Here is a 12,919-nt window from a genome sequence, read left to right as displayed (position 1 = left end):
CCAGGCAGCAGAGGGAGACAGGCTCTTTGAATATTTCATCCTCTTCTGTGTATTTCCAGACTGTGACAGGAAAGCATGGAGTCATGTGTTGCCCACCTCAGTTAGGTAAAAAAGAGATGAGATTACCAGTAAAAGTGGAAGTACAGAACATAAAAGTTGTGGGGGATGGCAACTAGGAAAGAATTTATGGAAAAATAATGAGTTAAAAATCATAGTTGCAGATGGGTGGTGCTGGTACAAGCCTTTAATCCCAGCACTTGGGAAACAGAGGCAGGCAGGTCTCTATGAGTTTGAGGCTAGCCTGGTCTACATAGCGAGTTCCAGGACAACCTGGGCTATACAGAGAAACCCTGCCTGGGGTAGGGGGAGAATCATAGTTGTAAATTAAGAAAATGATAGAAAAGATAAAACTCCATTAGCTGAGTATATTTCCCAATGAGATTCTATTCTGACACACTCCAGGAAAAGCACAACAGTAGAGAGAGTGGTCTGAAAAGGAAGACTAGAAAAGAGATTTTTTTTTTTTTGTTTAAGTGTAAGTCTTCAGGAAAGGAAATCAATTTTGTGGGAAAAGTCACTAATCTCAGTGCCACCTCCAAAGTCAAACTTCCCACTGTTTAGTGGCAAAAGCCAAAGAAAGTGTAATAAGAGCCACAGTTAGGGTACAACGAGGAAGTGACCTGGAAAGTGACCCAGGAGAGGTCGATAATGGGAGCACTGCCCGCCTCTGTGGGAAGTGAGCTTACTGATGGATTGAGTCCACAGGCTGCGCTGCTCTTTTCCAGGTAAATCTGCAACTAAGAGGCATTTCACTTCCTGTGGAGCCTGGACCAAGTATAAATTGCGCTGGCTGAATTTGAAACAGAGCGTCCCTCCCCACCCACGAGGTCTTATGCCCACAGGCTAAGAGAAGGGCGGCGACCACAGACAGGTGTCTGGGTGCATGGGCTCAGCCTGCCCCACGTGGGGACAGGAAACTGCAGACCTCAGTGTCAGAGAGAGGCTCGGGGTGCTGCAGCTGCTGGCTGACAGTGACTAGCTTCGGGAAGACACCAGTCCAGTAAGGCACCTAGAGGTCCTTGATGCATTGCTGGTCTTCAAGGGAGGGTGTGTGTGCCAAGCACACGGCTTCTGGTGGACAGGAGGCCCAGTACTGCCTTATGGCCACCAGTGCGGCCAGAGCCACCATGGCAGTACAGAGTCCAACCTGGACGGGGTGATGCGTTACTGTCAGGCTCTGGAAACATGGTGTGGTGCCAGTGGCCTCTGGAATAGCTAAGGCTCAAAGCCTGGGTCGGCCTGATGAACTGCCCATTGGTCCCCAGATGCGTGTCCTCTGGGTTGTACGAGGCTCAGTGGAGTCCAGGTCTCTCTCTGCGCTGTAGATTCTTGCAACCCCCACCCTCCAAAGGCTGGCTGAACGCCTCTGCTGGGGCTTTCCAGTGAGATTGGCTGAGGACTCCACTTGGGGGTCTCCTTCAGGTTCCCTGGAACTTTTGCTTTATGCCTGCTCTTCTTGCTGGAACACTTGCCGGAGTGTCCTCTATCCTTTTCTATCATCCAAACCTGCCTTGCATTCTGGCAGTTCTTCTGCACTGTCTTTGTTTAGTTTCATTTTTGGTTGTTTTTAAATTTTCCTGGGACTTCATTCCCCAGCTCTGCCTAGATGTAGATGTTTTACTAATGCTAGCAACTTAGCAATTGTGCAAAAATACTTAATGGTAGTGGTGGTGTTGATCCGAATGTAGAAGAGTGATTACTACAAGCTGAGAAGGTGTGTGAGCGTGTGTGTGTGTGTGTGTGTGTGTGTGTGTGTGTGTGTGTGTATGTGTGTGTGTGTGTATTAAAGTAGGTTAGAAGCATCATTCTGCATCGATTTAATAATAGGTATATACTAATTAAATTATGTTTAAACTGTAAAACCAAGTGGGACATCAACCATCTTAATCAGAAAACTTTGCTGAGTCTGGCACAGCTGTGAGTGCTGGTGTTACCCCCATCCTGGGAGACAGCAGCATCCAGACTGTGCTGAGTTTGCCTCCGAATGAGCATCATAAAGGCAGCCAGCCCCAGGCCCTAGAAAAGATAAGGTGTATTCTGGCACTCCATGGGTTGATCTTCAACAGTAGCAAACAAGTGAAAAACTGAGTTGGCAACAAGGAATGGGTCCCCTCTGTGGAGAAATTTCTCTTCTGCTAAGGAGGACACCATTAGGATCCATTCTTCAGCAGCTGGGCAGCTGTGGAGGCATCTCTGAGGTTATGCTCCACTGTATTAAAACCATTATTTGACTCAATTTTGAGCCACACCAAAATGCATGTGGTGCCCGGGAGCCCAGCTGTGCAGCCAGCGACAGCTGTGGAGTTGTTCTTCTTCCGGCCAGCAGCCTTGGCTTCAAGACGCTGCCCTGACTCCAGCTAATGCAAAGTCCAGGAACAAATTTTGCCGTCCCAATAGGCTGCCCTCTTCCTTCCCATTCTTCTTCAAGAAAGGCCCCTTTAGCCCCTCGCTGCTTCCTTTCTCTACCCCTATTTCTGACCCCTCTGTTCTGTCCCATTTAGCATGTGGACCTTCCTGGGGAGACCTGAATGCATTCTATGCCTGTCTTCTGCCTTATCCACAATGGCTCTGTATAACCTGAAAGAGTTACCCAGGTACGTATGCTTCAGATGGCTGCAGAGGTTCCATTTAAGGTGTACCTAGGGCCCCCAAGGGAAAAGCTTTAAAAAAAATCTGTGTGTGTGTGTGTGCATTTACACACATGCACACACAATGGATATCTGCATGTGTGTGTGCGTGTGCTGTGGTGCACATGTGGGGGTCAGAGGATGTCTCCAGATGTCAGTCTTAGATTTCCACCTTGTCTGAGACAGGTCCTCTCTTGTTCACTACCACTTCCATGGATTCTCCTGTCTCTGCCTCCTGCTTCCCCCTAAGGGTGATGGGATTAGATACAGGCACTATCACATTGGACACGTCTGGCCTTTTCCTGGATTCTGGGAATCTGTAAGCACTTTACACATTGAGCCCTGTCTGTAGCTCCTTACTCTTCCCTTTCCTCCCTTCCTCTCCTCTGCTTTCCTCTCCTCCTCTCCTCTCTTTCTTTAGAAACAGGGTGGGCTTTATACCCCACTGACTGGCCTCGTACTCTTGGCTTACCAAGCTGTGCTCTATACCTTCTCTCCTTGCAGGCTTAACCAAACTCACTTGACCCCCCTGTTGCTGGTGACTCGACGGGTAGGTCTGAAGGCTGAGAGATCACAATTCACACTGGAAGGTTCCCCATTCCGGATCATATCTGGCACGATAGACTACTTCCGGATACCTAGGCAGAAATGGAGAATCAGCCTGAGGATGATGCGGGATTGTGGCTTCAACACCCTTACCACGTGAGTTGTTGCTTCTGGTACTTGTATAAGATTTTTTTTTTTCACTGAATCCTAGCAGAGACTTCATTTGAACAGTCATTTTAAAATTATTATTATTATTATTATTATTATTATTATTATTATTATTGGTTTTTCAAGACAGGGTTTCTTGATGTAGTTTTGTACCTTTCCTGGATCTCACTCTGTAGACCAGGCTGGCCTCGAACTCATAGAGATCTGCCTGCCTCTGCCTCCCGAGTACTGGGATTAAAGGCGTGCGCCACCACTGCCTGGCTTAAAATTATTATTAAGAAAGATATTAGCTGGGAGGTGGTGGCACACGCCTTTAATCCCAGCACTTGGGAGGCACAGGCAGGCAGATCTCTGTGAGTTTGAGGCCAGCCTGGTCTACAGAACGAGATCCAGGACAGGCACCAAAACTACACAGAGAAAACCTGTCTCGAAAAACAAAACAAAAAGAAAGAAAAGAAAAGAAAGAAAGAAAGATATTTGTTAGCCAAGTTATTAGTCAGCGTTTTCTAAAGGAACAGAAAATAATATACATGGCATTTATTAGAGTCGTTTACTGCAGTCTGAGTAGTTTATCTCCTGATAGAAAGGCCAAGGATTGGATAATTGCTCAGTCCATGAAACTGGGTGTCTCAGCAGTCCCAATCTGGTGCTGGAGTCCCACAGAAGTTCTAGAGAGCTGCTGGTCTTCAGTCAGCATTGGAATCCCATAGAAGTAGGTTCCAATACCAGCAAAGTTGCCAGTGAGAGTGAGGGCAAGCAGGCAAAAAATCAAAAGCTTCCTTCTTCCATGTTGTTTTTTTATGGGCTGTCCAGATGTTAGAGTGGATCTTCTGTCCTTGGATAACCCAGATTTGAAGTGGGTCTCCTATCTTTAGTCGCTCTACATTTGAGGCAGGCAGGTCTTCCCACCTCAAGTGATCCAATTAAGAGAATCCCTCACAAGCATGCCCAGCTGCTTGAGTGTAAGTTAATTCCGGATGTAATCAACTGTGGTGGTTTAAAAGAAAATGGCTCCCAAAGAGAGTGGCACTATTAGGAGGTGTGGTCTTGTCTGAGGAAGTGTGTCACTGTGGAGGTGGACTTTGAGGTCTCATATATGCTCAAGCCACACCCACTGACGAAGACCACTTCCTGTTGCCTGTGCAAGATGTAGAAGTCTCAGCTACCTCTGCAGCATCATGCCTGCCTGCCTGCATGCTTCCTACCATGATGATAATAGACTAAACCTCTGAACTTTAAGCCAGCCCCAATTAAAAGTTTTCCTTTATAAGAGTCACCATGGTCATGGTATCTCTTCACAGCAATAGAAACCCTAACTGAGACAGTGAATTCAGTGAAACTGTCTCCTTGGAGCTTTTGCTGAGAACAGAATTTCTGAGTACATGTCAAAATTAGTCATCTTATCAAGCTTGTGGAATAGGCCTATAATTTCAATATTTAGGAGGCAGAGGCAGGAGGATTGCTTAAGGTCAGACCCAGTAACATAGAAAATGAAGCTAGCCTAGGCTACATAATATTTGTCAATAAAACAAAACAAAAATAACAACCAACCAACCAACCAACATCCAAAAAACCACCACCAAAATAATGACTAACCCAAAAGGCGTGCCATGTGTTTAGGATGTCTTGAGTACCTATTTGCCACCATGACACAGGTTTGAATGGTTTTTCCTCCACGTGAAAGTAGAGAGTAGGCTAGAGGCAGACTTTGTTCACTCTGGCTAGGAATCACTGAAGCAGTCTCCTTGGAGCTTTTACTGAGAACAGAATGCTCTGAGTACATGTCAAATGGTCACTGTCTCCCTCTCCAGTAGGAAGCAGAAGGGAATGCTCCCTGGCTCGCTACAGTGAGAACTTAGGATTCAGGAGGTAAACATCATGAAAATGTGGGGTCCACACCCCACAAGCCTCTCCCTATTGCAGAGTTTTTAAACCACCAAGATTATCTGCACCAAATCTCAGCTGTGGTTGGACCGTTCTTTAAGCAATGCTGACTCCAGCAAAGGCTTCCCTTTGTGAGGACTAGCTCCTGGTAGGCTGTGGCTCTCTGTATCCTCTGTGATAGTCAACCATCTCCTGGAATGCACAATCAGCAGGTGTCTTAGGGTTTTTATTGCTGTGATGAAACACTGTGACCAAAAAGCAAGTTGGGGAGGAAAGAGTCTATTAGGCTTACACTTTAGCATTGCTGTTCATCACTGAAGGAAATCAGGACAGGAACTCAAACAGGGCAGGAGCTGATGCAGAGGCCATGGAGGGGAGGTGCTTACTGGCTTGTTTCAGTTTCGGAGGTTCAGTCCATTATCATCATGATAGGGAACATGGCGGCATGCAGGCAGACATGGTGCTGGAGCTGAGAGTGCCACATCTTGCAGACAACAGGAAGTCAGTTGACTGTCACACTGAGTGAAGTTTGAGAAAGAGACCTCAAAGCCCGCCCTCACAGTGACACACTTCCTCCAACAAGGACACAGCTCCTAATAGTGCCACTCCCTTTGGGGGCCGTTTCTTTCAAACCACCACAGCAGGTAAAAGAGTGATGATCAAGAATTGCTCATGCAGTTACTGGGGATGAGAAGTCTTCACTGCTGTAGGCTGGAGGCTTAAGAACAAGATGTCTGATGGTGAAAGTTCCAGTTCAAAAGCAAGAAGGGTCAAAGCCAAATGACAAGAGCTGAAGGCAGCAGCGATACACACCTGGGAGCCTAACGTGTGGGAGGCTGAGTCAGGAGGATCGCACATTTGAGGCCAGTCTGGGATATCCATTGAGACCCTGTCACAAAACAAAACTCAAGAACAAAACTGAAAGATTGTTTTGGAGACTCACCCAGATGGTCACATACTGTTTTGTTTTGTTTTCATTGACAACAGCATATGGGATTCCAAGGATAATCACACCACAGTATTTTTATCTTGTGTGTGTATATAATATTAATATAAATATATAAGATACTACATATAAAATATATATTCAACATATATATGAAATGTATATGCATGAAATGTTGTAGATAAAAAGAAATAGAATGAATATGACAAAAAGATGTTAAAGTAACTCACAGACAGTATGACAAGTTGTATGCCAGAACTGGGAGTCTGCAGTAAGCAGGCCTGCAGAGGTCAGAAGAGGACCCCTGGAACTGAGGTTGTGGGTGGCTGTAGGTGCTGGGAATCAAACCTGGGTCCTCTGCAAGAGCAACAATGCTTAACTGCTGAGCCATCTCCCCAGCTCCTGTGTTGAGATTCTTGAGGTAGATTCTGTATATAGTTTGTGGTTTTCATCAAATTTAGAACATTTTGACTGTTTTTTTTTTTTTCAAGTAATTTTTGCTCTTCTCCTTGCTACAGGGCTCCAAAGACTTGTCTGTTAGAGTTCTTGACCAGATCTCACATGCTCACATTCCACAGTGCTCTGTTTATTCAGTATTCTCTTTTATTCTATTGCCAATTTAGGTAGTTTCTTTCATTAAATCCCTTTCTTTTCTTTTTTTTTTGAGACAGGGTTTCTCTGTGTAGCTCTGGTTGTCCTGGATCTCGCTCTGTAGCCCAGGCTGTCCTCAAACTCAGAGATCTGCCTGCCTCTGCCTCCCGAGTGCTGGGATTAAAGGCGTGCAGCACCATGTCCAGCTCTTTCACTATATTTTGAAAACTCACTGGCCTTTTATTCTAGGTGTCTACTCTATTGTTTGTTCCAATTTGCATATTTCATTTATTTTTCTCCATTGCACCCAGAGCATCTATCATTTCACACACACACACACACACACACACACACACACACACACACACACCACTGAACTAGGCACAAGCCCTTTTTACTTTTTATTTTGAGATCAGGTCTTGCTAACTTGCTGAATTACCATTAGTCATTAAACTTTGCATCACCTCTCTCTCATCACCCTTAGCTGGAATTAAGGATATGTGTCACCAGGCCTGTTTTTCTTTCCTTTTCCTCCCTCCCTCCCTTCCTTCCTTTTCTTTTCTTTTCTATTTTTTTTTTTGACAGATTCTCACTATGTAGCCTAGACTGGCCTCAAACAAGTGAGACTCCCGCTTCAGTCCCCAAAGTGATGGTATTCCAGGCATGTACCACCACACCCAACAGTTCTTGTTTGTTCTTTTCCAGCACAGGACTTCCTGTATAGCCGACTGGTCTTACCCTTGTGATGCCCCTGTGTCAGCCTCCTCAGTGCTTGGAATGCAGGTGTCCACACTGGAGGCTTTGCTGCTGAAACATTCTCCAAGTAGAGAGAAGCTTGTTTCTACCTCAAAAATGGAAGAGTCAGTGTGGAAGAAGTGTATGATGGGGGAGCTTCTTACTCTCCTCTTTTTCCACTTGACAGGCATGTCCCTTGGAATCTCCATGAGCCAGCAGTGGGCCAGTTTCGTTTCACTGAAAACCTGGACCTCATGTATGTGTTTATACTTTACTTATGTGATTCTGAGATTCAGATAGGGATGTACCTGGGGGATTAGATGAAGGAATGGATGTATAGCTCTGCTTTTTGGTTCTTGTGTTTTTGTTGTTTTGAGGCAGGGTCTCACCATATAGATGGCCTGGAATTATCTATGTAGACCAGGCTGGCCACACACTCACAGAGGTCTGCTTGCCTCTGCTTCCTTACTGCTGGAATTAAAGGTGTGTGCCACTGATTTCCAACCTCTAATTCTGCCTTGCTAGCCAGCCAAAAGCTCTAGTAACTTTTTACTTGCTATCCTGGGAACCATATGGTTGAAATATGAATTCATGGCTCCAGTGAATCCCTTGTAAGTTGTCCTCAGCTTAATTTTTGGATCCTTGAGTAACCAGCTATGATTGAGAAGGAAGGAAGGAAGGAAGGAAGGAAGGAAGGAAAGAAGGAAGGAAGGAAAGAAGAACAGCCATCATGCCAAGCCCCTGCTTTGGGGGTACTGTTACTGTGACTGCTTTCTTTCCAGAACTTTTATCACCATGGCTTCAGGGGAGGGGCTCTGGGTCATTCTGTGTCCAGGTCCCTATGTTGGCAGTGACTTAGACCTTGGAGGCTTGCCCAGGTGAGTTGTGGTCTGAAGGTCCCTGGGTGGGAAGCATTTTCACAGGGCTTTATTTCTGTACACATTTAGAAAATCTGCACCATTTTGTTTATTGATGGCAGGTACTTACAGGTATGGTTTTGAGTCTGGGTGTTTTCTCTTAGTTAATACATTCAAAGTTTATGCAGGTTGTAGTGGGACCATCTATAGGTGCTGTAGTTTTTTTTTTCCCCCACTAGCTGAGGACTGAGCAGGGCCAGGCTCTCCATCTCTTATACACAAAAACACAAGCACTTCTAAACAGCCATGTAACCATCTCATTCCAGAACAGAGGTTAATAACATTTTTCTGTAAAAGGCCAGCTAGTGATCCCAGCTGAAGTGGGAGGATTGTCACAAATTTGGGGCCATCCTGGGTTACATAGTGAGCACTAGGCTAGTCAGTGCTACATAGATAGCAAGATTTTGATACAGACAAAGTCCAGAGAGAAAACATTTCAGGCTTTCTGGGACACAGGCAGCCTCTGGAATTAGCCTGAAGACTGCAGTGAAAATATATGAACAACTGGCACAGTTGTGCCAACGAAACTATTTAATAAATAGACAGCAGGCCTACTTGGCTTTTTGGCTGTGGTTTGGTGAACTCTGCCTTGGAATGCAGTTACAAGTCACCACCATCACCCCCACCCCCACCCCCGTGCATCTTGGGGGTGCTGGGGTGTTTTTAATTTAAAGGAACCTGCTCTTTCTTGAAGCTGGAGCACATTCTCACATCTCACTGTTCTGTGTGGCCATCCGAATGTGGGCTGTGTTTCAGATCTCGTTTATGGGAACATTTCTTATCACTGGTTCCCCTCCTGGGTCTGAATCTCATCTTTTCAATCATAGCTGGTTACTCAAGGATCCAAAAATGAAGCTGCGGACAACTTACAAGGGATTCACTGGAGCCATGAATTCATATTTCGACCATCTGGTTCCCAGGATAGCACCGTTCCAGGTAAAACCTAATCCTCATTTCTGCCGGTAAGGGAAGTGATTGCCTGATTGATTTCCTGGCTAGTGTTTGCTGCTTTCTGTGCTCTGAGAAGCTTGGAGCATATACTGGCTACTGGGTATTATTAGCCAGGAATTCCAGTTACTTAGTTAAGAAAGCTTCTGGCTTTAGACTTTAATTGGGCATGATGGTGCATGCTGTAATCCCAGCCTCTGGCAGGAGATATGAAAGGATCCAGCCTAGGCTACATACTGAGATCTTGTCTCAAAGTGGGGACAGGATCTGGATTTAACTACTCTTCTTTTGCATTTCCACACCAACTGTTCAACTCTGATCTGCCCTTCCACTGTCAGGACACTTGGGAGAACGTTCTGTGTCTTTGCTTTGACTTGTTGGTTATTAGCTTGCATTTAGAATAACCAGAAGTTAGAATTAGTGATGATTCTCTAAGCTTTCACAGGCAGCTGCATGCCAATGCATTACAAACAGTGATTTAGTGGAGTCCTATTGTAGAGGTCGTGGTCCCTCAAACAATTCAGGAGCATAAAAAGGAGTACAGACAGCCAAACGGTGTCTGACTTATAGTGGTTGAGATAAGGGCATTTGACCTGATAACAGTATGAAAGCTTAAGTCTTTTAAAAATTACATCTATCTATCTGTCTATCTGTCTATCTGTCTATCTATCTATCTATCTATCTATCTATCTATCTATCATCTTCTATTTACATCTATGTATGTATGTATCTATCTATTTTCTATCTATTATCTATGTGTGTATGTATATAACATGAATCTTAAAAGGTCATATTAATTTAAAAAAAAAAACCCAGAACCAGACATTGGGGTGAAAGCTGAAAGATCAGAGAAGCAGAGCAAGCCAGCCACAAGTTTTTACCTCTATGAAATCCTCAGTCTTAAGAGAGAGGAAAGTTTCTGCTTCCTCACACCTTATATACTTTTATGTGTCCTGTCATATTACTTCCTGGGATTATAGGACTGCCTGGCTGTTTATCTCATATAGCCCAGTGTGGCCTTGAACTCACAGAGATCCATCTGGATCTCTGTCTCCCCAGTGATAGGATTAAGGGTGTGTGGCACCACTGTCTAGCCTCTATGTCTAATCTAGTGGCTGACTCTGTCCTCTGATCCCCAGGAAAGCTTTATTGGGGGTCCACCATATATTAACACATTTGTATGTATCTATCTCTTTTGTATATATGTATATATGTAAGTATGTATGTATGTATTTTCTATCTATCTATCTATCTATCTATCTATCTATCTATCTATCACCTATGTATGTATGTATATTTTCAACTTAGGTTGGCTTTAGTTGATACAGACCTGCACATTAGGTTGAAGAATGTCTACACTATGTAGAAAATGAGTAGAGAGCAATAAAGTTTAATTATTATGTCTTAGTTATGGTTTCTATTGCTGTAAAGAGATAACATTATCACAGCAACTCTTAGAAAGGAAAACATTTAATTGGGGCTGGCTTACAGTTCAGAGGTTCAGTCCATTATCATCATGGCAGGAGCATGACGGCATGCAGGTAGACATGGTGCTAGAAAAGGAGCTGAAAGTTCTTCATTTTGGTCTACAGGCAGCATGAAATGACAGTGATGCAATGGCCAGGGTTGAGCTTCTGAGACCTCAAAGCCCACTATCCTAGTGACACACCTCCTCCAACAAAGCCACACCTACTCCAATAAGGCCACACCTCCTAATAGTGCCATTCCCTATGGGCTTATGGAGGCCATTTTTATTCAGACCACCATAGCATCTATTAGATATCAAGCTTTGCACAAGGAAATTAGTACTTGCCCAACTCATTTTATACTCACAGTAATTATGTTAGATTAGTATATATTAAATGGAAGCAATGCCAAAAATTGCATATGTCTAGATGAATGCTTCACATGGCTGAACTTGCTGGGAACAGACTAACTATAATTACTCAAGGAAAATATTAAAACTCATAAGTGACCAAATTACACAAGCCAGAGCACATTTGGGCGATAGGTGAGATGGTCCTTTTCAGAGACATGGTGGCCATAGACACATGTGGCTACTTAAATTAATGTAAACAAAGTACAATTAAAATTTAAGTTCCCAGGGCACAACTCTTCTTCACTGTACCAATAACTACAAGCAGCTAGTTGCTATTATATGGGCAGTACATAAATAGAACCTCAAATTAGGGATATAGTTCAACTGGTAGAGTCCTTGCCTTCCACAAAAGCCCTGAGTTAAATCCTTAGCACCTCATAAACCAGTGTGGTATTTCAAGCTTGTAATCCCAGAAGTCAGAGGGTGGAGGCATCAGGGCCAGAAATTCAAGATCATCTTCCTGGTCATAAGGAGTTTGAGACCAGTTTTTGATACAATTGTAACTCAAGCTAGGTATGGTGGTGTACATCTTTAATCTTAACACTTAGGTGATAGAGACAGGCAGATCTACGTGAGCTCAAGGACAAACTGTCTACATAGTGAATTCCAGGTCAACCAAGGCTGCATAGTGAGAAGTTGTCTCTAGAACTGAACAGAACAGAACCTAGGACCTTTTCATTGCTGTTAGCCAGTGTGCTTACCCTTCCTAACTTAGGATACTGCAGCCTTGAAACTTTAACCTGGAAACTGCTAAGTGAGTTTTACCTCTTCCGGAGCCTAGTGATGTTGAGGGGTCTTGGAAACATTCTCCTGTAGCCTCATGAGTCAGTACTTCCTTACTACTGAGAATTCCTCTCTAGAATATTTCAATTAAATTTATCAAATTCTAGATCTTCTGTCTCAGATCATTCCGGGTACTGACAGCTTCTGGATCTTTCTTCTTTGCTGCTCTATTCTTCATTGAAGAGATGTGGAGTGAAAGGGAACAGGGAAGAAGCTGGTTTTGAAAGTCTTTCAATGTTTGTCAGCTAAGGGACATGCAGTTTAGAAAGTTAAAATGCACCTTTAGTCTTTGTCCTTTTTAACTTCTATGCCAAAAAACTCAGGGATCAAGTGTTTGCTGCTTGCTTAATATCTTCTGGTTTCAACTCTGCCTAAAATTTCTCCTCAGTCATTATGGTCTGGTTTGGGTGTGCAAACACTTCAGTCATAGGAATACACAGTTCTGGATGCTCTCACATTGCTAACTACATCACTGGCATGGGTATATTCCTTATAGTGTTCCCCCCACCCCCACATGCCAGGTGAGGTACCTTGTGGTTATCCTACATGTTCCTGAAGGAAATTTGAGGAAATTGTTTTAAGTTTGGCCATGAAGGTGAAGAGGGCAAGATGGCAGTAACTAGAGGGGCTGATGGTTCAGGCAAGTTCATTATAATATAGGGCCTAGGGCATTTCAAATGAACATGAGAGGGGTGAAGGTGCTGAAGGCAGTGCCCCTCTAAACGCAAAGCTCTTGAGAGATGGGAAGGGTGACTCTGGAAGTTTTAGACCTCATGATTAACACTTAACTATGGGGAGATGGTAGTTTTCACATGTGTGCTCAGTATTCAGAAAA

General features: G+C 44.1%; 1 protein-coding gene across 1 annotated transcript in view; it reads left to right on the top strand.

The window, feature by feature from the left end:
* The first annotated feature begins 2,562 nt into the window (after positions 1–2,562).
* LOC118586980 (beta-galactosidase-1-like protein 2) overlaps positions 2,563–12,919 on the top strand; it is a 29,928-nt gene continuing 19,571 nt past the window's right edge. Inside the window, exons 1-5 of the mRNA XM_036192466.1 lie at positions 2,563–2,654; positions 3,192–3,389; positions 7,745–7,813; positions 8,340–8,435; positions 9,302–9,410. Of these exons, the coding sequence (XP_036048359.1) occupies positions 2,563–2,654; positions 3,192–3,389; positions 7,745–7,813; positions 8,340–8,435; positions 9,302–9,410 (564 nt within the window). The remainder of the gene's footprint in view (positions 2,655–3,191; positions 3,390–7,744; positions 7,814–8,339; positions 8,436–9,301; positions 9,411–12,919) is intronic.

The sequence above is a fragment of the Onychomys torridus genome, chromosome 7 (assembly GCF_903995425.1).
Source record: "Onychomys torridus chromosome 7, mOncTor1.1, whole genome shotgun sequence".
Taxonomy (NCBI): Eukaryota; Metazoa; Chordata; class Mammalia; order Rodentia; family Cricetidae; genus Onychomys; species Onychomys torridus.
Note: the sequence above shows the minus strand (reverse complement) of the source record. Positions and strands in the feature narration are given on the sequence as shown.